Source organism: Engraulis encrasicolus, chromosome 10 (genome assembly GCF_034702125.1).
Source record: "Engraulis encrasicolus isolate BLACKSEA-1 chromosome 10, IST_EnEncr_1.0, whole genome shotgun sequence".
Classification (NCBI taxonomy): domain Eukaryota; kingdom Metazoa; phylum Chordata; class Actinopteri; order Clupeiformes; family Engraulidae; genus Engraulis; species Engraulis encrasicolus.
The window spans coordinates 54,299,268-54,325,145 of NC_085866.1; the positions used below are offsets into that span (position 1 = coordinate 54,299,268).

A 25,878-nucleotide genomic window follows, 5' to 3' on the forward strand; every position below is an offset into this window, starting at 1 on the left:
TGGATAGAAGATATAAAATGCATACAAGTACATGCAGTAATATGCTTCAATTCGTTCATATCTGTACGGAGGAATAAACTATGTCTTCTGCTATTTTTACTGTAATATAGTGTGACTGATAATGAGTACTGTATATTTGGAAAACTAATGAGAATGGTCAAAATGTTCACGGACAAAAATGTGCCATATATTGACAGCCCTTCACAATCTTTCAGAGGATTGCCTTTCACACTCAAGAAACGTTTCTTTGGCAGTATGGCAATATAAATATCGTGCTGATGGAGCTGAGAGCAGGGCTTTAGGTCCTTGCTGCACACAGGGATATCAAACAGACCTCAACACCACTCAAAACCAGCCACTGACGGACCCATTAAAAATAGAGTACACTGGCAAGATAGTACAGAGAGATACAGTAGTACACGACACCCAAAGCAGAACAACTCACAGATGGGGGAGAGTCTACGGAAGGAGAAAGTTTTATGGTGATGGCACTGCTCTCCATACAACGGCATTTGAGTCTTTGGTCATGGGGATGCAAATCATTTTCTAAAGGAATGTTATTTATAATGCTACCAAAATGGCTTTTTAGGGAGGGCTTTTGAGTGAAGGACATACTTCAGGGGCAATAACCACAATTGTAATTTTGGAAAACAATTGAATTGTTATTGCTGACAAAATTCAATTGGCTCATGTTCCATTTGTATATTGAATTTTACACCAATTCAATAAGGAAGCCAGAGGAGGACAGCCGAGAGTGAGTGTACAGTAGACACAACGAGACTCTCGGCGTCTCTCAGCCCAGATGGGTTTGTGCCAAAAAGCTCAAATCCTTGGCCACTTCCCCCCGGGAGGGATAGATTGCATTGTTTTGCGGGGCTGGGGTGGGTGGGGCGGGCAGGGACTGGGGGGTTGGGGGGGGGGGGGGTGCAGATAAATCTTTCACCTCACTCTAGGGTTACAGTTCTGTGGGGATACGGTCACCTTCAGCACGGGTTTGACGGGCCAGGGACCGAGGACCGGCACAAGACCAAAACCGGGCCGAACCGGCCGGTCGGTCCAGCTGCCCGCATCAGACACCTCGGTACCACGACCCGTACCGTACTTCACCTGCTCAGCATTGGACTGTTCGATCATTTTCTCTCTCTCGCTCACAGCTCTGCAAGGCAAGGTTCAATGACAATGGGAGGCGTGGTGACGTGGGGTGATCTGAATGACAACAAACGAACAGAAGACAAGAAAGAAGCAAAGAAAAAAAACACAGAAATTCAACTCTCACCAAAGAAACTCCCCAAAAGCGATAAAGAAAAACACAGAAAGCAAAACTACATATGCATGATTAAATCAACGGTGATGCAAAAGACAACACACGTTCTCATTCATACAATCTGTTCTCAGTCCTATCATATGTTTTACATGTATTATAGATTATGGTACATCTAGGCTCACTGCTGTTCTCAAATCAGAATGAGACCATTTCGAGTTGCTAATTATATAGTTAGGAGTGTTCCCAGAGCTGTATAAACGTCGTCCTCTTTACTGTAACATGTTTATATGTACATTTTTATATTTATAAAGACACATTTCACAGTATTCCAGGATTCAGAACACTGTCTTTTAGGCCAAATTGCACAGCTGTGCTAAATGTCTTTTTTTCTCAGACAACTGTAGTCCAGCCGGGCTGTTACAGAGCCTCTGTGTTGGACAAAGTTTCACTTTAAGTAAAATCCTTCACTCACTCACTCACTCACTCATTGACACTCACCCATCAAGCACACAAGACTGAAAAAGTACATAATCAAAAACAGAGAGAGCGCTGTGATGACAATGAAACCAGAAATATAAACCATTGAAGAATGTGACACACATGAAAATGTGTACAGGAAGAGACTGGACCACCATGAACCATTGGACAGCAACAGTTAGGGACCCACGCACGGTCACACGAAACGAGACACACAACACCAGTGATGCATGCTGGTCTATGATGGCGCCCCCGCCCCCACTGCCCCTAAGCCCATCCTGATTGGATACTGGACAAGGCGTGACAACACGGGACAGCAGAAGCCACAGGCCACACATGGGACACACAGGAGCCAGCGCTCCTCAGAGATAGACAGAGGAAATAGAGAGGGGGAAAAGGAAAGAGTGAGCGAAAGAGAGCAAGAGAAAGGAGAGGGGGACAGACAGAGAAAGAGAGAGAGAGACAGAGGGAGAGAGAGATAAGCACAGGATTAAGAGAAACGAGGGAAGTGAAATACAGGGAGCAAGAGCAGGAGGATAAGAGAGAGGAGAGAGGCGATGTGAGGACCGCAACTCACCATCCGCCGCCCGTGTCCTTGAACATCGCAACACCTGACCTGCGCCCACATACCTCACAGGTAGGAGCAGAGCAGGTGTCACACTTTAAAAGGAGGAGCAGGTTGTGGGATTTTGGGGGGAGTAAGGGAGATTTTGGGGTGCAGGGAGGGAAGGTTGCACACAGAATCCCCTTGGCTCAGGCCTGTAGGCCAGTCGACCAGGGCAGGACAGCGGAGGTGACTTTGAAATACCTCTCTCTTTTTAGAATGTCCATGCGTTTTAATATGTGCATGTAATGGTGGTACATGGACGGTGTTTTACTTCCCCACTGGGATCAATAAATGATACTCTGCTCTGTGTTTTTGTAAGCTATGTGTTGAGAGGATGTATGTAAATTGAATGTAAATGTATGTCACATGTATACTGGACAGTGGCTGGACCAGAAGAGAGATTGATGTGCATACAACCATCCCAGATGGATTGGAACAGTGCTGCTTGGATTGTAGTGAATTGTAAATGACATCACATTAATGAAAGTCATAAGAATGTGTGTGTGTGCGTGCGTGCGTGCGTGCGTGCGTGCGTGCGTGCGTGCGTGCGTGCGTGCGTGCGTGCGTTTGTGTGTGTATGAGTGAGTGGTGTCTGGGCCCTTCTCTGGACATGGCCATGAACTCTGCAGCATTTGTGTGTTTGGTTCAGCTGAAATACTGTTAGCATAGGGACAAGGTCATAGCATACACACATATACGCACAAAACCCACACACACTCAGGTGTACACATGACAGGAGAAGTCAGGTCTTCCCAATAGGAAGGCTAATGCCATCAGAATAATACATTTTTTACCCATGGTAGCCACCCTCTCTTCACAAACCATTGCTCTAGACCCCTCACAGTGAGGTTTGCTTCCAAAAACAACTCTTGGTTTGAAAAGATGACGGCTGTGGCCTACAGTAGTAGCCAGAAACTTGCCGGTCCAAATCCCATATACAGTATGGCTGAAGTGCCCTTGAGCAAGGCAGCTAACCACATATTGGTCCAGGGGCTGTAACCAATACCCTGTACGTGTCATGTAATGCTAAGCTAAGGGTAATGTAATGTAAAAAGGACATCCTGATGAGACATTGGTAGCAGCTGTCTGCCACATTGAGTGTGACTATCTATGCTTAACCAAAGAGTCTTGGAAGCTAGTCAACAGTGAGGGTAGAGAATGGCTACCGGTCAGACATAGACAAGCTATCAGACATACATCATACACACATACTGTATATAGAACACAGAACCCACCCCCCTCTCACGCACGCACACACACACACGCACACTCAGACATTACACAAGACAATTCAGAAAAACAGCAACAAGTAATAAGACATCTCCACTAAGCTGAGCAGTGCTTGAATGCGTACAGTACTTTATCAGGTATCAATAAGCCTTTGCTATTGATGAGGGGGGGTAAAGTGTGGTGCCATTTTCCCATGGCTATACCAAATGTGGCATCACACTGGAGTTTGGGGCCAAGGCCACAGACTAAAGAATAAAGACAGCATGTAGGATGTCCAGAAAAAAAGTGTATGCACATTCTAAATCATAGTAAAGTATGTATTTATTAATATCCATGTTATTTTCAAAGTATAAAAGAGATATACACATCATTTTAATGTCACCGTCTGTTCTGAAACTGATACCCATTTTGGACTAGGTACCGCTGCCAACATCACTAACAATTCTCTAGGCTTCCTGTGCATTTGCGTTCAATGGATGATGCATGTTTCAAAGTACACTTTAGACATCAGTTTGAGAGTAGGTGGTGACAAACTGCTGTCACACTTCAGTTACAGTAAAATTTAAAGTGTGTATGCATTTTTTGGGACACCCTATATTCTGTTTTTACAGCAAACATGGGCCTTTTGCAGGAGTGGACACACACAATTCCTTGCTGGTCACAAATCAACAATCAATGGAATATCTGGGGGCAGGATAGGATAGTCCAAGACATAGCAGAGGAATTGTACAGGTGTGTGATTGATAGAGTGAATCTCTGGCATTCAAGCAGCTCAGATGTAAACATAAACACTGCATTAACATGGAGACCACAGGTCTCCCAGGTACACTGTGAAACACTGCAAGCCAGTAAAATGTAAAAAAGTAAGTAGCCCTGCTGCCTTAAGTTAGTAAGTTAATACAACTCGAGGCTTAATTGAACTCGAGGCTTTCTCAAGTTGAGTTAACTGACAAACTTAAGGCAGCAAGGCAACTTCCATTTTTATGTTAAACTGGTTGCAAAGTTTTACAGTGTAGTGCAAGGGTGAGGAAGGGGGATCATTTTAGGGAGAGGCCGTAACCTTTAGACCCAGGGGTAATCATTCTTCATCTGGTTCATCTTCTCAATCTCCATTTCTCCCATTCATAATGGGTGTGCGTTACGCACAGCAACAGACAATGGGGATATGATTTTGTTGTATCGTTTCATCTCTCACCCATGCAAACCTTCTGCAGCGATTGAACATCTATCACAAAAGGATCTAAGAAACCTTAAGCTAACTGTTACACCTTGTTGCGGAAAAAGACAAGCACCTACTGCTATCGTGCTGACTTACGGTAAGTAGAATTTAAGTGGAAAAATATGTAAGCATTAGCAATAAGGTCTGTCCTACATAAAATGAAATGTGTAAAGAATACGCAGAAGGCCTACTTTTTTTATCTAGAAAAGGCATGTTAAAGACATGCATCAAGAAATGGCAGGTTATGTGTAATGTGTAAGGCATGGCCCCTGTTTGTTGTTACCAGACTGGCAATGACCAAGTCATTAAGTATTACTAAAGACTGTAATGTCTTAGTAGTTTAGTCTTTTTTGCAAAGCCGTCCAAGGCATTCCACTGGTGAAATGATGGACATTATGAGAATACAATAACCTCTCAGCAGCAAGGCCAAGCCGTTCTTACATAATATCCATTACTGGACTTAAATAAGAGCTTGGCTGGCTAACATGATAACGTATCCATTCATGGACCTCATCCATCATCAAGGTGTAACAGACAGTGACATTTTTAATCTCCTCCTTCTTAAACCACATGGCCATGGAGAGAGAGGATAGATAGACACTAGATAGATAGATACATGTAGATAGATAGATAGATAGATAGATAGATAGATAGATAGATAGATAGATAGATAGATAGATAGATAGATAGATAGATAGATAGATAGATAGATAGATAGATAGATGGGTTGACTTACGTCCACGATGAAGAAGTCAAGCCAGCACCATGCGTTGGTGAAATACTTGACGAAACCGTATGCAACCCACTTCAGTAACATCTCCAGGATGAAGATGTATGTGAAGACCTTATCAGCATACTCCAGGATGACACGGATAGTTTTCCTCTGCTCGATATACACATCCTCAAAGGCCTAAAAATCACACACACACAAACATATGCATGCATGCACGCACGCACACACGCAAGCATGCACGCACACAAATACAGAGTTATATAGATAGTCTTCCTCTGCTCAAAGTACACATCCTGGCATAGTAGGCGTAGTAGGACTGTTTGTATCAATAGGAAAAATGACTAAGACATTGAATATTGTGTTTAAGACATGAAAATAATATTGTGAGAAGAAGAAGAACCCCAAAAAGCAATCTATTCCATAATTTTTGCATTTCTAAATATTCAAAATAAATCGTTTTTTATTGCATTTCAGGGAATTTGAAGTTTCCTTTGAATTTTCCTGACTCCTGGAAGGACGTCACAAAACTGCGCTTCGCTAGTGAGAAATCAATCTGCGAGAAAACAACAACACAGGACATGGAAATGTGTGAATTAGGTTCCTTTGGCTCGTCTTTGGTGGACAAAAATAAAATGGATTACTATGAAGTATCACTTTGGCGAACCATTTCGCGGACGGAGGTGGAAGGCGGAAGCTGAGAGAGGTAGGTGCGCCACTTTTCAAAACTCCGATTGTATCGTTCCTGTGCCAGCTAATGGTACTGTAAACCACCAGATTTACTTGTAATGACACACACACACCACGGCCAAAGCGTTCAAAAGTGTTTTAATACAAGCTAAGGGCTTTAAAACAGGTCAAAAGTCTGCCCGACCGGCCAGGCTTTAACCGAAAACGCCGCAATTGAACAACTTTGCGCAGCACGCATGAAAATTTCTCGCGGTTTTCCCTTGCATCCTTTTCCCTTGGTCCACCCAAGATGGGATATGCATCCAAACTGGCCGAAATTCTCCTTTAACAATTGGAAACAGCAAAAGCAGTATTGCACTGTGAAAATAGAATCAGTGTGAATCCATGCATAAAAAAAGACTCCAGTAAGTGTGAATATGTGGTATTCATGTGGCGTGTCATCCCAGCTTTTAAACACTGTGGCATGCCAATCCAGCTTTTAAACACTGTGGCATGCCATCCCAGCTTTTAAACACTGTGGCATTCATGTGGCACGTCATCCCAGCTTTTAGGAGTGTCTACGGTACCTAACGCTCCCTGTGCCCAGAATATACTCCCCTCCCCCTCCCCCCATCCTGTTTGATAGATGGTACAGCCCCTTAATCATGTCACCCAGGCAACCGCCCTGGCTTAAGCCCCGCCTCTCAGCCATTCATAACCAGGAAGGTGACTGCACTGCTCTCCCCCTCAGCCAACCAGATGACTGCACTGCTCTCCCTCTCAGCCAATCAGATGCCGTGTCTAACCCCCCTCCCTCCGCTGCACCTTCCAGCATTACACCAGTTATTCTCTACAAGGCATGCCTCAGGGTGTATGTGTGTGTATGTGTGCGCGTGCATGTGTGGGTGCACGCGTGAGAGAGAGAGAGAGAGCGAGAGCGAGAGCGAGAGCGAGAGAGAGAGAGAGAGAGAGAGAGAGAGAGAGAGAGAGAGCGAGAGCGAGAGCGAGAGCGAGAGAGAGAGAGCGTGATGTGACATCTCACCAGCGCTCCACTGCTGAGCAGGATCATGAAGATGATGAGTGTCTCAAACCAGTTGTGCTCCACGATGAGGTAGCAGGTCTTCCTCAGGAACCACCAGTACTTCCCCCAGCCCTCCGTGATGGGCACGTCACAGCACTTGTAGCGCGCAATGCAGCCTGCACATTACACACACAAACACCAACAATGTAGTCCTCTGTACTGTGCTGCCCATCCTCAGACCTCCCTTCAGGATCAATACTAGTCTACGACTTACTCTTTACTCTACTGCTACTACTGCTTAAAGGTATTTGACCTCCCCCCCCCCCACACACACCTACACACTATAACTCCATCCCTTAATTGCGTACCTTCCGTCCAGCATTCTTCTCAAGAACATGCTTTATATACAGTGGTGTTGATGATGATGGGTGGTGAGTAAGAGACTGTTGGCGTGAGTACTTTACCTTCTGTCCAGCAGGCATCTGGCTCCACGTACTCCTCCACGACTTCTGCCACCACCGCCTCCTCCACATCCGGCTTGATGTCTATGGTGCTGCCCTCCGACGAACTGCTGTCATCCAGCTGAGAATTACAGAATGGTACAATGGTAAACTGACTGCATTCATATATAGCCTAGCACCTTGCCACGCCTTCGAGCACTCAAAACACTTGACAAACACAAAACACTGCATGCCTCACATTCGCCCATTCACATACTGTTGGCAGAGGCTGCCACGCAAGATACCAGGAGCAATATGGGGTGAAGTATCTTGCTCAAAGACACATCTTTGTATGACCAGCGCATGTAAAGAAATTGACAATAAAACCGACTTGACTTGACTTGACTCGATCGATGGGCTCAGGTAGAGCGGGGCTCGAACCTGCAACTTTCTGGTTGCCGAACTGGCTCTACTACCACCTGAGCCACCACTGCCATGACAGAAACACAAAAAAAAAACAAAACAAAAAAGGAGTTAGAGGAGCAGAATAGAAAAGAACACACACAGCATAGAGGAGTAACAGCCGGGATGTCAAACTCTAAATTTGCCCCGTGAGATCTTTTCAAATGTGTATTACAGTAGGCCCACATACGGCTCAGCATTAATATGAGTGAGCCCAGACCAGCAGCATCTCACAGTCATACAACAGAATATGTGCAAGGGCGGCCAGGGACATTTGATCTACCACATACAATGGGAATACATGTTCGTAAATTTTACCTTTAAATATTAAGCATGTGCATAACCCCTGAGTTAGAGCAACAGGTCAACTATAATACGGTAGTTACAATATAGCCTATCATTTATTAATTCTTCGTCTATCTAAATAAACAAAATCAATTTCAGCATCCAAATCCAATGAGGTTACAGAAGGCACAGTGCCCTTACACTACACTGACTGGTGTGTGTGGTCTCAGTAGAGGAGTGGGAGCAGATCACCATAAAACAACACAAGAGCAGGAACAAACTGTCTGTGAGGATTCTCAACAAGACATACTGTATTGCATCCCAATTCATTGCTAATGCCGACTTAAATACGTACAGTACAACAACAAAAAAACTCAACAGTACAATAAAAAACAGCCACCCACAAAACAGTGGCGTCTTCACTTGTAAAGGTACCAGGTGGCCAAACAGGTGGCCAAACAAACCTGAAACAATTTTAGAAGTTCAAACAAAAAACTAACAAACTAAATTATGTAATGTACTTCTTTGACCGAATGCACAGCACAGCACACCCAACCTCAATAAGCAGTTGTGCAGCCGTCAGCTTTCCTGATGTGCTATAAATCCATAAATGATATGACTGGCGCGTGGCATTGACCCTGCGGTAATTATTCCTGACTGATGACATGTCTGGGGCGCAGAGTCTTCACAAGGTCCCGGGCTAAGGCTCTATGGAAATCCATATGATGGATGCCAGAGCAGCAGCAGCAGCAGCAGCAGCAGCACAGTTCATTACCAACAGCAGAGCAGCCGTACTGTGCAGCAGGGGTTCCCAAACTTTACCATGACAAGGCCCCTCTACCAATATATTCCAGCCAAGGCCCCCCTCCTTACTGTGCATGGGTCGTGCCATGCTATTTTTTCCTGCGCACCCCCTTTCACAACCATAATCTAGTCTTTAAAGCTGTGTTTAGTTTATTTTTTGGTTCATTTTGGTGTACCGGTATATCAGTTACACAGTTACACAGTTACACAGTATATCAGTTACACAGTCAATTTTACTTATTTTATTTTCCTGCCAACCTGCCACAGCCCCCGTAGCACCCCCCCCACGGCCCTCCAGGGGTCCCCGGCCCCCACTTTGAACACTGCTGTACAGCGTGCTCCTCCTGGCTGGCTTTCACACTGTGTCCCAGCAGCAGGGAACATGCGTGTGTTTCCTGCAACCGTTAACCAGCCCCGCCTACTGTACCGTATTTCCTAATTAAGGTCTGGCTGTGCAGCATCGAACATGTGACACAAACACAACATTTTGTCATGGGCAGTCATGGGTAAGCGAATAAGGTGTCAGACATGTAGCCCAAAGGTTGCCGATTCAACTCCCGAGCCGCCATGTTGGTGGTGGGAGTAATTAACCAGTGCTCTCCTCCATGCCTGAGGTACCCTGAGCATGGTGGCGCAATTTCATTGTGTGCAGTGCGCACTTGTGTGCTCTGGAGTGGTGTCACAATGATGATGGGAGTTTGAGTTTCCCAGGTGGTCCTTCACTTCTCAACACTGCGAAGACAAAGGCAAAGTGGGGAAAGTTTTTATTCTGACCCTCAATAATGCCCATCGTCTCTAGTTGAGGCTCCACTCCACGGATAGTTGATCTCTTCATGGCATATTGCTCATTCCAACAGCAACTAGAACAATGCTCGGAGAGCGCAGACCTCCGCCAAGGGCGCTCAACATCACCCTCTACTGATGGGTAGTTGTAAGTGCAACTAAAACCTCAAAGTGGGTGATTTGTAGTCTGGCTTAGTGGCCTTGCACTGTGTACGTTTCTACTCAATTCATATTTCCCTCTACATTATATCTGGGTCTGGCCTTCTGGGTGGAGATTACCGGTGTTGCCAGGCAACCAGTCAACCAGCAAATGGGGGAGGGATGAGAGAGGGGTAAAGGGGTGGCAATGATGACGCATTACATACAAGCAGATTGCATGTTATCACAAAAGAAAATGTTCTACGCAATGCAAAGAGTGTGCTCAAGTTTGGTCTCCTAAGGGGGCGTTGTCCTCCCCTTCTTCTTCTCTTCCTGTGGCGTTTGGTGGCGGCTTGTATAAGATGTGCGCTACCGCCATCTACAGCGCTGATGGAACTCCATTATGGCTAAATTCCATTTCACCCTTTAGCCCTACGCCTTTCCCCTTCCACTCCGTTTTGTGTGTCCACGTGTAGGGGAAGTGGCGTCTCAATTCACATAAAGACAGAGGCATAGGGGTAAGGGGAAGGGCTCTCTACCGCTCCAAACAGAGATTTTCCGACAGCACACTCCAAACGGACGGCTACGACAGATTTCCCCCAATGCATTGCGATTGCCTTTAAAAATTGGCGGCAAGCCGTGGCATCCAAAACAGCGCACAAATTTAAGTATTTTTGTCGTAATTGACGATTTTAAAGTGGTAATAATTATCCCATTGTACTAAGTTCAACATTATCTCAATGTGTAATGACCCTTTTCTCCATGAAATGCACGTGAAAAAATTGCTATTAATGTCAGCATGTCTTCTCTCTTAAGGGTCTACACTGTCTGTTTGTGTGTGTGTGTGTGTGTGTGTGTGTGCGTGCTTGAGCCAACAAAGCATCACAGAAGATAAATCTATTACATATTCATACACCCATCAAAATACCTTAAGTTCTTTACATTGACTACAAATTCACCCCCCACTTGCAAAGGCAACAAATGCTATCACCTATCATAGATATGAACACTAATGCAGATGTTCAGCCTTTGGTGTGGCCCAACCTTTGGCGTTGCCATCTTGGGCCAGTATCCTGATAGCTCTCATAGTTGTTATCGCCACCTAACGTGCATGTTGCCTTGCATAAGATTGATGGCAGCAATGTGCCGTCTAAAAATGGCAGCTATTTGTTCCAATGCAAAGGAGTGGTGAACGTGGCATCTAGTGTTCATATCCATGAGTGCCAATCAGCACAGCAAGGGTGGTATGGAACTTGCTTAAGGACATCCCAGCCATGCCGAGAGGAGGTGGAATCGAACCAGAAAGCCTTTGGTCGCCGGGCAACTCCTCTGCCTATGAAGCCAGTCACAGTCACCCCATGGAAAGCTACCGAACGGAAAAATGACCAAGGCGAACTTGAGATCGGAAATTGCATAACTGAATGAAAAAAGCCATCAAGGACTACGAGAGTCACCAGGCCTGATTTCTTTAGGCAAGACAAGGTGTTTGAAATCTACAAGGACTGGCGCGGAGCGTATACCACTGTGCAGTCATCTACAATCTCATGTGGCTGCCCATACACTCATGCTCAATATACAGCAGCTGCATTTTACTCTCTAATACCACTTCGTGTTGTGGAGCAGAGAGATGTAATCCCAACACACACACACACACACACACACACACACACACACACACACACACACACACACACACACACACACACACACACACACACACACACACACACACACACACACACACACACACACACACACACACACACACACATACACACACACACACACACACAGTTTGAAACAGACCAACAGCACAAAGACTTCCCCAACAACACCTACACAGACCCTCACACACACAGACTCACAGCACCCCACCCCGAACACACACACACAGTCCCATTCACACAAGCACACACGCTCGCAGGCACACACACACACACACACACACAGTTCCATTCACATACGCATGCACGCACACAAAAACACACGCACACACACACACACACACACACACACACACACACACACACACACACACACACACACACACACACACACACACACACACACACACACACACACACACACACACGCCACTCACGTCTTTGCTGCACTCTGCCTCCGACTCGCTGCTGAAGTCCTCTGTGTTGAGGTTCTCGAAGTCGGACTCCCCAACGGCGATGGGCACGCACACGGTGAGGTTGGGGTTGTTGATGAAGGACATGTGGTCCTCGTTCAGCACGTACTGGCCCATGCTGCTGCCAATGCCGCTGGTGGTGCCGTTGGGGTAGTCCAGGTCGCGGTTGATGTCCACGCCCGTGTGGTTGGCGATGCAGTTGAGCTTCTTGTCGTACATGTCGTCCAGCGGCTTGCTCTCGTCAACCTTCATTCATTCATGCAATCATTCATTCATTCATTTGATTAGGACAATGTACATTACTGTCATCAATACATCAGCTAAAAAAAACATCAATATAAAATATGCTGTGTTAGCAAAGTTGCTAAAGTTCATCCGTTATCCTAAGGCAGGTATGCATCATAAAACAAAACAACAATAAAGCAAGCAATACAGCCTGCCAGAGGACATTTTATCCACACGTCACAAACACCAAAGGCTCTTTCCGATATCCTAACTCCTGTGGCCTTGTGCTTCGCTGACGCTCCGCCTCCGTGGAGAAAACAATAACGTTTATCTGCTGCCAGCCTAGCCAGAACAACGTTTTGGGGACTATTCTTCATTCACCATCCCGATTACAAATGAGAAAATGACATTAGATTTGTGCTTTTGCAAGATATTGAAATATACTTCTGTCTTCAATAACGTCATCATCACAAGGCCACAAGCAGGCAGGGAAGCAAGGGGGGACGGGAGTTAGCATACACCAAATGTACCTTGCCAAGGATGACGGCCACCAGGTATCTCATCTTGATCTTGGACCAGGCGATGCCGGCCTTGATGCGGATCACCGCGATCTGCAGGTTGTTCATCTCACCGTCGTCGTCTGTCGCCGCCAGGTTGTCCGCACTGAAGCTGCTCAGCAGCAAGGCAAGGAAGAGGTTCAACACCTGTTGTGGACCAAGGACACTGTGCATAAGCATAGGCAGCAAGGCAAGGAAGAGGTTCAACACCCGTGAGAGCATGTCGCACAGTGCATCTGTGTGTGCTGCAAATCTAATGCTGTTGGATGCAAATCTATGCCTCAGGTTTGGTATGGCTTTGTTATATCATACTACTAGTGTTATAATGACATCTGTAAGACTACCTCTACTAGTACTTTATTCAACTCTGGTAGCAGAGCTACGTAGCTAAGTACTAGTTCTCCTTACCGCCAGGTCTCCGATGACCATGACCATCATTAAGAGGATGAGGCACATCGCCACCTCCATGCCGTCCACATTAAACAGGAATACTAATTTGCCTATCCGGTAGAACAATCTCTTCACACTTGTCGTTTACAGAAATGGTGTCCTAGCGACGGAACTTTCCAAGCCTGCATTTTCTGATCTCTCCACTTCTGATCTCTCCACTCCGCTCCACGGTCGTATTGAAAAAGGTCTGTCTACCTTGTTCGAATTCTCCATGTACTAACGGGAGGCAAAAATGAATACCTTATTATGCATTTACCATACATATTTAGCCTGCTTAATGTGTGGACATGTCTGCGAACCAGAAGGGCTTTGAAGCTAACAGAGCTCCCACAACAAGCAAATAAACACGACTCTCCACCAGGTTTCCAATGACCATGACCATCATGAAGATGATTATGCACATGGTCTGTCACGCCACCTCCATACAGGCCTGCATACAGTAAGTATAATAAACACTAATCAAGGTAGGTAGCATAGCTACGCATATAGTTAGGTACTAGTTCCCCTTACCACCAAGTTTCCGATGACCATGACCATCATGAAGACAATCAGGCACATGCTCTGTCCCGCCACCTCCATGCAGTCCCACATGGTCTCGATCCACTCGCCGCACAGCACCCGGAACACGATGAGGAAGGAGTGGAAGAAGTCGTTCATGTGCCAGCGCGGCAGCTCGCAGTCCTGGGCGATCTTGCAGACGCAGTCCTTATAGTTCTTGCCGAAGAGCTGCATTCCCACCACGGCAAAGATGAACACGATGATGGCCAAGACGAGGGTCAGGTTACCCAGGGCGCCCACAGAGTTACCGATGATCTTGATCAGCATGTTTAGGGTCGGCCATGATTTAGCCAGCTTGAACACTCTCAGCTGGGAGAGGTCAGACAGATGGACAGATGATTAATTAGCGGCAGAGGGGTCACAATGCATTTCATATTTCATTGATAAGATTAAGCCATCTACAATTCAGAAATATAAATAGGCAATTAAATTTCCTAATTTTGTCAGGTACTAGTTTTGCTAAAACAACACACAGTGTCAAAACACAACATTGTAAACATATTTGTATTTATGCCTTAACACACATATAAGCGTATAATGAACATTTCTCAAAAACATCATCAAGGCTTTCAATGGCTAATACTAGTCACAAATTTGATTAAGTAATTATTTACACATACACAATAAATGGCTTCAGCAACATACTGTATTTAACCTAAGTGAAATTTAGGATAGTTTTCATTTTTAAAAAAAATAACATGCATTATTATGAGAAATGCAGAAAGTGTTTACCAAACGGAATGATCTCAAGACAGATAGCCCTTCCACGTTAGCCAGTCCAAGCTCCATTAAGCTCAAGCTGACGATGAAGCCATCAAAGATGTTCCAGCCCTCCTGGAAGTAGTAGTATGGGTCCATAGCAACCAGCTTGGCAAACATTTCGGCAGTGAAAATCCCTGTAAACACCTGGGGGAACAAGGAGAGAGAAAAGTAGGTGAGTGTCCACAGGAAGGAGGTGTCATTATACGCCACACAACAGAAGGGTGCAGACAGAAAGCATAATGTTGACCTTGAAAAAAAAAACCTAAGCGTGACAACCGTTGGTGAAAGAATATGAAATTTGTGTTGATATGTTTATAGTGATTTGACAGCAGAAAGCAGAAAGGCTGGCTTTGTTTATGTAGTCGGAAGTAGCCTTCTACACAGAGGTCATGGCGAGGTCGTAGGGCTTCTGTTTATCTCATTGGATTTTCTCTGGAGGCACAAACCCCAATTTAAATTGCTAAACACTTCACACAACAAGAAGAAAAAAACAGGCACATCCTAAGATGCCTCTGTGACGCACGGGGGCCTTCATGGTCGGCGCGGTGATCAGTGGGCACGGCGGGGATGCGTCTGTCCTAGCTGCAGCTGAAGGACACGTTTAGTCATGCATCCCACGGCAAGGCGGAGCACAGCAGAGCCGATCTGAGCCATGCCAGAGTGTCTCTTGCTACGTGGTGGCCTCAGCGCTCCAACGGCCCTCGAGAGCCGCCAGTCGCTGATGTCACAAGATAGGATGAGTCACACTATCGTCACATCCCCGTTGCACCCCAGAGCTAGTCTCGTCTCCAACTGCACTGTACATGGACCGCAAGTTTGTCTGAGGATATTAATGCCATGCTATTAGGTGTGACCTGAACTAAAGGAAATAAGTCTCTTTCTTGAGAAATGAAGTCACTTTCTTGAGTCCACACTAAAATCTTGAATAAATATTTTGTTTCTTCCACATGATTCTTTTGTGTATGTGTGTACTTCATAATATATTCTGTTGATTCTGTTGACTTAATTAATTAATTTATTTAGAAATAAATAAAATAAGAAATCAATGTTGACATCGTTCAGTAGTTCTAGTTTTTGTGAACAGTTCTACCAGTCTTAATGGTATTTCACTGTCAGTATTTACATTTATGTTCTCTAGGCTATATCACATTTGATTGCTTGCTTGAACAGAGTGCTGCATCGACTAAACAAATTAATTCCTCATCTTCCGTAAATCAATCAAAGCACTGCTTTATATAGCACACAATCACTTACTGTACAGTACAGTACCCAAGTCAATTCTCTCTCTCTCTCTCTCCCTCTCTCTCTCTCTCTCTCTCTCTCTCTCTCTCTCTCTCTCTCTCTCCCTCTCCCTCTCTCTCTCTCTCTCTCTCTCTCTCTCTCTCTCTCTCTCTCTCTCTGACATGCACACATGCCTATAAACAGGCTGGACAAAAAAAAGAAAATGATTAATAACACCGCCTATTTCAATAAATATTCACGCTGTTACTGGCTAATTTTCAACTTTTTCAATCGAAACTCCAGAAAGACACACAGGTATAGTTCAAGGTACACATAGTCTGCGGTTCAAGAATAAATGCAGGGTCGACCACAAAGGAATTTCAATCCACGTTGGTCTTTGGTAAGGTGGCCGCCTTTGCTAGAAAGCGCTGCAGATAACACTGGTGTAAAGAGGCACGGGTGTAACATAGAGAGCCATGGCTGCAGACAGCTGTGTGGTGTAGAGCAGTGGTTCTCAACTGGAACAGTCTTGGGACCCACCATTTTCCACTCTCATTCGGTCGCGACCCAATTTTTTTAGCGTTCAAGTCAATTCAATGCAATTCTCAAAATGTAACCAAGATTCGAATGATTGGTTGCACGCTATCTATCTCGCATAAACATTCAGATTGTATCTATGACGACAGATGACAAGGAGTTCACTAGCCTATCAAAATAAAAGTTGTAAATTGTTGCAGGAAAAGTTTTTTTTTAGAATTACGTATTTTTTACACCAAGGCTCCGTGACCCACCCATGACCCCTCCGCGACCCACTTTTGGGTCGCGACCCACCAGTTGAGAAACACTGGTGTAAAGAGCATTAAGAGGGCTGGGTACAGTGGTGGCTGCAGACAGCTGAGCTATGTTGTGCTGTGCTGTGGTGCTTGATGATTCAGACTCCATTTTAGAGGTGCTCATCAATCAGGCCAGATGAAATATTAATGCCCAACTCCCTCTCACCCTCACTCTGCCTAGCTACAGTACAGTGCCTCACACACACACACACATACACACGCACGCAAGCACGCATGTTACGCATCTGCCTCTGTCTGTCTGTCTGTCTGCCTAGCTACAGCAGCTCGCTCACGTACTGTAGCTCTGGAACTGTCTCTCTCTCTACCCCTGTCTCACTGTCTCTCATTCTCTGTCAGTTTCTGTTTATCTCTCCCACACATGCAGGAAGAGAGGCAGAGAAAATACTTTGTATTAAAAACAGACAGAGAGAGTGAGCAATACGAAGATACAATGGAAAATGAGAGTGAGAGAGAGAGAGAGACAGAGAGAGAGAGAGAGAGAGAGAGAGAGAGAGAGAGAGAGAGTGAGAGAGAGAGAGAGACAGAGAGAGAGGGGAGATGGGGGGTTGGGGAAGACAACTGGACAGAGACAAAAAAGGACAAATCCAAGCTACAGCCAGCCTATTTTTAAGCCAGCAGGGGAGAAATAGCCAGGACATCCACTTGAAGACACTGTGTAAGACGTAACGTATGCTGTGTGCTTGGCAGCAGAGTCCTCCCTGAGCCCCCACAGGGGAGAGCTGTGTGCTGTACGGGGGTGGACACTGCTCTGCACCGCTTGGGGAACGGCCTGGGCCTGGGCCTTATTTATACACCCACTAGAGATTTCATGACACAGTCATCAGATCATGATGTTTAAAGACCCAGTTAAGTCACAATAATATCGGTCCGTGTATATCTCACCAAGTTGTGTCATTCATGACTAAATACGAATGCTGCAGCATGGTCAAATTAGGTCTCTCAGCACGCTGAAAATATGAATATATAATATAACCATAAAAATAAGACGATTATGACATACTGTATATAAAAATAAGTAATATGTTCACATATCATTAAATATTAATGAAAATATGAAATATTCAGAAGCATTTCCTGTCTGCCAATGTTGATGGTATTTAAAGCACTATCCATGCAGTCTGACAGTTACAGTGAGAATAATAAGTATTTGATCCCTTGTTGATTTTGTTGGTTTGCCCACTAATAGAAACATGAACAGTCTATTTTAATGGTAGGTATATTATAACATGGAGAGACAGAATATCACAAAGAAAATCCAGAAATTAATTCTAAAGAATATATATTAATTGATTTATATTTCATTGAGGGAAATAAGTATTTGATCCCCTGCCAGCCATTTAAGAGTTCTGATCCCGCAGATCAAATGGCACTTCCAATCAACTTGTTCTCTGAATTGAACACAGTTGTTAATAGAAACCTGCACAAAAGACACATTGAATCTGCAGAATCAGTCCATAGTATCAGTCAATCAATCAAACTAAACTCGCCAACATGGGAAAGACCAAAAAGCTGTCAAATGATGGCAGGGACAAGATTTTAGAACTCAACAAGGCTGAAATGGGCTCCTGGATATTAAGGAGCAAACTGTTTGTGCATTTCTTCCAAATTTTAGGACATACAAAATGATAATCTATCATCAATCTTAGGCCTGTCTGTGGTTCCATACAGGATTTTACCTTGTGGGGATTCAATAACCAGAAAAAAACAGAGATAAAGCACACTAAAACTGCATGGGAAGAGCTAGGAAATTATATCAAGGCAGCTGGGGCATCAATCACTAAGAAAACTATTGGAAACACTTAATACCACAGCGGATTAAAATCCTGCAGTTCATGTATGTTGCCCCTGCTTCAGAAGGAACCTGTTAAGGTTCACCTGAGGTTTGCCAATGAACATCAAACTGGATTAGGATATGATTGGGAGGTTCTGGAATCAGATGACACCAAAATCAAACTGTTTGGCATTAACACAACTCGATGTGTTTTGAGGAAGAGAAATGCTGCCTATGATCCCAAGAACAACACCTTCTCCAACATCATACATGAAAGTGGTAACATTATGTTTTGAGGTTGTTTGTCTGGCCAAGACACAGGACAACTTCACATTGTCAAGAAATGGATGGAGGGAGACATGTAAACGTACAATGCTGCATGCCAACCTCTTTCCCACCACCACTAGACTGAAGGTGGGTCATGGATTGGCCTCCTAATATGATAATAATCCATAACATACAGCCCAAGCAACGAAGGAGTAGCTCAAGCAGAAGCACATTTTCCAAACATTGACCCTATAATAATCCTGTGGAGGGAACAGAAGCTCCCATTTGCCAAGATACAGTCATACAACTTAAATGATTTGGAGATGATCTGCAAAGAAAAGTGGACAAAAATCCCATCTAATATATCCACAAACATTGTCATTAACTGAAAGAAACATCTAACCTCTGTACAAGAAAACAAGGGCTTTGCCACCAAGTATTTTGTCTTCTTTGACTAGAGGGGTCAAATACTTATTTTCCTCAATGGAATACAAATCAATTAATATATATTCTTCAAAGTTATTTTCTGGATTTTCTTTTTGATATTCTGTCTCTCCATATTAGAATACATTTTATCATTAATATTATAGACTGATCATGTCTTTATTAGTGGGCAAACCAACAAAATCAGCAAGGGATCAAATACTTATTCTCCTCACTGTATGGCTTCATGATGTAAGTAGGAGGTGTTTTAGAGCTTCCCAAAGTCCTCCTGTACACCAATTACAATGCTGTAAAACTGACTTCAGGGGTCTTCTGCTGTCCGCATCAGAGACTGCTTTCTAATATATTTTACACAACCAACCAACCAAACCAAGCACTTAGACTGGAGATGGAATATATTTGAGCACCATATGAGAAGTCCAATTCCTTAAAACTAAATTAACTCTTTGGCAAATCAAATATAGGTTTCAATGAATTCACAATGTCCTTGGAAAAAACACCAGTAGCTTACAAACCAAACCATATACTGCTTTCACTTCACTTAGTCTATAAAGATCTTTTTTAAAAAGTGAAAAAACACAAAAAAGTTCTCACCAGGTTGCCCACACTGAGCACGTGTTCGAACTGCGGCGTCATGGGGTAGTGCTCCATAGCCATGAAGAGGGTGTTGAGCACAATGCAGATGGTGATGGCCAGGTCCACAAACGGGTCCATCACGACCAGCAGCGTGATCTTCTTTATGGTCAGCCAGATGGGGCAGCACTCCCAGATCAGGAATGTATTAGAGAACTTGTACCAGCATGGAGGACACTTCCGCTGAGACTCCTCCAGTTCTGCAATTGTGGAGGAGGAGGAGGAGGAGGAGGACAATGAGGAAAGGAGGAGGATGAAAGGAGCAGAAGAAGTTCGGTGGAAGAAGAAGAAGAAGAAGAAGAAGAAGAAGAAGAAGAAGAAGAAGAAGAAGAAGAAGAAGAAGAAGAAGAAGAAGAAGAAGACAATGAGATAACTCGACAGCCTAATTCAGTGTTTCTCAACCTTTTTTTAGGCGAGGCACCCTTTCAATTCATGAAAAATCTAAAGGCACCCCGAATCAATAAGCCGTAACATGACATCACATCCGATACTACAAAAGCTTAGAAAAGTAACACATTTGGAGACGTTTGAAGTTGCAGCTTTATCTCAGACAAGCTATGTGTAGTAGACCATACTGAGGTGACTGGGGTAAATTTACTTTATTGTGCGTAAATGGTAGATGAAAGATTACACTGACTAAGCATTAATTGATTAATTTAGACAAATATGTATTATATATTACATCATTTATTTATTTAGGTCAATTTCACATACCGTCAATCCACGTTTCCGTGGCACCCCTGAGGGGGGTGGGCGGCACCCCGGTTGAGAAACACTGGCCTAATTGACCATTCTCACAAATTTGGCAAACTACTCTCTCTTCTACTGACTCTCTTTGCTTGGGAATTGGACATGTACATGGTGGACAATACATTGTATTACCTCAGTGAACAGTGAAGGTCTATCATAGTGAAGGTCTATCCTGTGCCCTCTGTACTTATTATCGCAATGATCATAGGCCATCGTAGGTCTATAACTACTCGTATGTTATACGTATACAGTAACACCTTAAACTATACATTATCCCTACTTATTATACCCTCCACGTGTGTGTCGGTCTCTACTGTATACTACGTGTATATTCCACCTACATTATAATGGTCCTTTCAACTTATTGTAATTGTTTAACCTGTCTTAGTCCTCCAACAATGTGCTATGTAACATCTTGTGTCATACCCTCCACTAATGCCTTATGTAACATCTTGTGTCATACCCTCTACTAGTGTGCTATGTAACATCTCGTGTCATACCCTCTACTAGTGTGCTATGTAACATCTTGTGCCATACCCTCTACTAGTGTGTTGGTCACCGCGCTTATGACACTGTTGGCTCGCTTTTCACGTCCGAACGAGGTGTTGAGTTGGTCCACGGACACCATGATAGAGCCTGAGAGTTTCTTCTTGATCTCCACCTCTGTCGTTGGCTGTCAGAGAGCAAAAAGGGAAAAAAACCAAAACAAGGTCAATACAACAACATGCAATCACAACTTTCACTCCCCCATGTGGATTGGAGGGTGAAATGACATTTTTTGAGAGAAAGAGAGAGGAAGAGAGAGATAGAGAGAGAGAGGGAGAGGAGATGAGGAGAGAAAGATGTAGAGAACATGTATCATTAGTAGTGACATTTGACATTTAGTTGCATTGGTAGGAGTCCATCATCCTTCATCATTCAAGACTGATGCACTAGTGTGGAAACATGGAGAAGCATGCAGGCTTCAGCCCAATGAGGAGCAGTGGGACAAGATACAACATGTAGGTTTGGATTGATGAGATTGGAGTGTGAAGAGTCTCAATGCTCAATGCACCACTCACTGGACACCACTACAGCACAGGAGAGTATGTGTGGGTTTGTACAATGGCAGACAATGTATGTACAGTATGTATATATGCATGTATCTCAGTGATAGATAGATAGATAGATTGTGTTGGTCTGGTCACAATTAGATGTCATAGCAGTGACATGGCAGTGACACAATGGCACAAGTTTACATAATGGAACTAACATATTCAGCATACATTACTATAAATGGGATGCCAGCATTGATTACAAATACCAAAAATTCACACATAAGACAGCAATATACCACACTGTCATATTTTATGTAGACGCTTGTATCTGAGTGGAGAGTGCTGTAAGAGTAGGGTTTTAGTGCTGGGTGTTAGAGAGTGGGGGGTGTAGGACATAAGGGGTCTGTGTCATAATTAGTGAGAGAGTGGGGTTTCTGTGAATGTGCACAAACATTTCAATTTCTTAATTTTTTCAATTTTCTTCTCTTTTCTTTCACTAATTTCATTTGTCCTGAGCTCAGCATCACGTCTGCCCTGAAGCCTTTCCCTCCTTCCCTCCAGCGAGCCTCGTGTGAAACACACAGCACAGGCACAGGGGTCAGTGGCAACCAGTCGACCAGTCAGCGTGCAGTGCAGAAGACCAGACCAGACCAGACCAAACGAGACCAGATCAGCATCAGCACCATGCACAAGAGTTAGAGAACAGATAGGAACAGAGGAGACGAGAGGAGAACAGAGCAGAGGAGAGGAAAACAGAACAGAGTAGAACTGAGCAGAGGAGACAGAGAGCAGAGGAGATCAGAGGAGAACCGAGAAGAGGAGAACAGAGTAGAGCAGAGGAGAGCAGAGAGCAGAGGAGAACAGAGGAGAAGAGAACAGAGGAGAGGAGAGCAGAGGAGAGCAGAGCAGAGAAGAGAAGAAAAGAAAAGAAAAGAAAAGAGAAGAAAAGAAAAGAAAAGAGAAGAGAAGAGAAGAGAAGGAACACCCCATTTACTTGATTCCATGCTGGAGTGAGACAAACTACGTCGGTTATATGACACTCCACGTGAGTGACAGGAGAGAAAGATAGATAGCAAGAGAGAGAGAGAGAGATAGAAAGAGAGATAGAGGGGGTGGGGCTAGTGGAGTTAGGATGTCAGTCCAACTACCATGCTAACTACTAGCACTAGTGATGAGTAGAAAAACAAAATCGGCACTAGCTATTTTTCCTCAAACGGTGTTAAAGAAACAAAAAAGGGGAACGGAGGAGGAGGAGAGGGGGGGAAGGTTAGGGTAGGGGAGGGCAAAAAAGCAGAAGGGGAAGGAAAAAATAAGCATATACAGGTATCAAAACAGAGAAAGAGGTGGAGGAGAGGAGAGGGCAGGAGAGGAGACGACAGGAGAGGACAGGAGAGGAGAGGAGAGGAGAGGAGAGGAGAGGAGAGGAGAGGAGAGGAGAGGAGAGGAGAGAGGCTGGTTTGGGAGAGGGGCCGGTTATGACTGGTTTAGCAGAGGAGAGGGGCCCTAGCTGGTTTGAGACAAAAGCCAGAGAGAGGCAGATGGCGTGACATTGGTGGCCATGATTGGAAAGGCGGTCCTAGTGACAGTGACATGATTTAGTGAGAGGGATGCTGATGACAGAGAGGTGGTCCACCACACAGACACGCACACACACAGACACACAGACACAGACACAGACACGCACACGCACACGCACACACAAGAGGAGATGAGAGGACAGGAGTGAGCACACAAACTGTGCCCCCCCCCCACCCCCCCATCCCGCCCTCCACTACACAGTCCGACAACATGGCTGACAGTATTTAAGTCATGTCATGACTAGGGGAGAGGATGGAGAGAGAGAGAGAGAGAGAAACGGAGAGAGAAACAGAGAGAGAGAAACAGAGAGAAAAGGAGAGAAACAGAGAGAGAAACAGAGAGAAAAGGAGAAAAACAGAGAGAGAAACAGAGAGAGAAAGAGAGAGACAGGGATAGACAGTAAGGGATGATAGATCAGATGAAGATGATGACGAACGTGAACAAAATCCGCTGGGAGGAGTCTGAATAATACTGGGAAAAAGGAATGAGAGAAAATGGTGATGAGAAATATCTATTGAGTTCCATTCAGCACATGAGCTAATTGGGCTTTTGCAGAGTCACCGTCGGCGTAAATTCAGGTTAGGGTGAGGGACAGGGTGGAAATGTAAAAATGAGGTGTGAACCCAAAGGGTAAGAATTGTGAATTGGATTTGAGAAACAGATCTCATTTATGGGTAGGCAATGTCATGTCATGTATTCCTGCACAGTGATAATGTGTGGCAGTCACACACTAGACAGAGATATGGCTGTGGTGATTAACAGCATGTCTGCCATAATGGGGTTGGGGGTGGTCAAACAAGGACAGAGATAAAGTCATGTGGCTGTAATGGAGTTTGGAGCCTAGATATTATACCAATGTCACACTGGCTGCCTCATGTCTGCACACTGCAAAAAAATGAAATCTTAGCAAGCGTATTTTTCTAGTTTCAAGTAAAAGCAAGTAAAAATCACCTAATAACTAGTAGTTTTTAACTTGAACCTTTCGACTATTTAGATGGTCATTTTTTCATAATTTTCTCTTGTTCAGATTTTTTTCTTGTTACAAGCAATATTTAAAAAAACAAAAAAACAAGTCTAATTCAGAGTTCTAGTTCAAAAGTACTTGTTATTAGGTGACTTTTACTTGATTTCCTTTGTGCAGTACATGTGATAAATTGAAATGGCTGGGTCCCTTCTTTCCTTATGCTCGTTAAGCTAACCAGAAGGGATCTTAACCCCTTAATGCGCAGCGTACCTCCAGAGGCACCCTGTAATAGTCATTGAAATGTAACTACCATAGGACTACACTACTATGACATAACACAGGGCCTTTAGTAATGCACCACGACTTGGTCATTACCATAGTGGTAACAACAAATGTATAAAGCCGCGTCTTAAGGGGTTAATTATCAGACATTGCATTATAACAATAACATACTAAGGGCAATATCTGAAAGGAATGCCTGTCTATTCCATGAATAAAAGGCAAAAAAAATCTGGCGCCGCACAGATGTCTATTTTAGAAGACGCTTTGTTGAAACGTTAGTCTAATGCACTGTATATAAATAAGAAATAACTAGAATACAGTACACTGGTTGTAACGGATTGTCACCAGAAGCGTGGAATACGTGTTTTCCTTTGTTCTACCTATTTATTCCAGTTGGAATTAGTGGAGCTAAAGCTTGTATGAGGACTAGAGAAGGGAAAGAGAAGAAGAGGGGGAGAAAGGGAAGCAGTGAGGAATGGAGACGGGGGTAAAGACCCATGAGGAAATGGCCAATCTTGAGGAGACACAACACAACACAACAAAGCATGGAAGAGATCTGGAGAGACAGAGACTAAGTACAGTCTAGAAAGAATCCGATGAGGAAACAAAACAAAACAAAACATGAAAGAATAAAAAGCAATCAAGGGCATGAAAAAAGTAATATAGAAGACAGGAAAGCAGAAGGGGGAGGGGGGGGGGGGGGAGAGGGGTTACGAGTCATCGGGTTACGGGGAGGAGGGCGGGCGGAGGGCAGGGTCACGTTTAGGTTGGGGGGACGTCATAACGCATCGTCATGCCTAAGACTGGGACTCAGCCTGTAGTAGTGTTGAAAGTCCTTCCTTACACTGTCGTCAGTAGCTGCCTTATCTATTATCACCTCGGGCAGAAGGCGTCCTCCGGGGCCGGGCCCGGAACCGATGAGGGACACCACGCCGTTGCGGTCCACCACCGTGCTGTTTTGCTTGCCGTAGTTGCCGTAGTGCACGTAGCTGGAGGGGTGGATGGGGGCGAAGAGGGAGGCGCGGCGCTCCGGGTCGAACTCCTCCACCGTGCTGTGCTCGTCGTCCGCAAACTCGTTCTCCGAGCCGGCGTCCTTGCCCCGGCCCTTGAAGCTGAAGATGCTGCTCTTGCTGTTGTGGCGCGACAGGAACGGGGAGTTGGGGATGCTGAGCAGCGACTGAGGAGCAGGCAGGACAACAGTGCATTAGAACAATAACAAACAATGACAAGCAATATAACAATAACATAATAACAATTAC

General features: G+C 44.6%; 1 protein-coding gene across 1 annotated transcript in view; it reads right to left on the reverse strand.

Moving 5' to 3' along the window:
- Positions 1–25,878, reverse strand: part of scn8aa (sodium channel, voltage gated, type VIII, alpha subunit a) — an 87,187-nt gene that overhangs the window by 16,659 nt on the left and 44,650 nt on the right. The window contains exons 12-21 of the mRNA XM_063209371.1: positions 25,497–25,796; positions 21,296–21,431; positions 19,970–20,208; positions 14,789–14,962; positions 14,009–14,365; positions 13,022–13,195; positions 12,208–12,512; positions 7,682–7,788; positions 7,239–7,393; positions 5,534–5,707 (exon numbers count right to left, since the gene is read on the reverse strand). Of these exons, the coding sequence (XP_063065441.1) occupies positions 5,534–5,707; positions 7,239–7,393; positions 7,682–7,788; positions 12,208–12,512; positions 13,022–13,195; positions 14,009–14,365; positions 14,789–14,962; positions 19,970–20,208; positions 21,296–21,431; positions 25,497–25,796 (2,121 nt within the window). The remainder of the gene's footprint in view (positions 1–5,533; positions 5,708–7,238; positions 7,394–7,681; positions 7,789–12,207; positions 12,513–13,021; positions 13,196–14,008; positions 14,366–14,788; positions 14,963–19,969; positions 20,209–21,295; positions 21,432–25,496; positions 25,797–25,878) is intronic.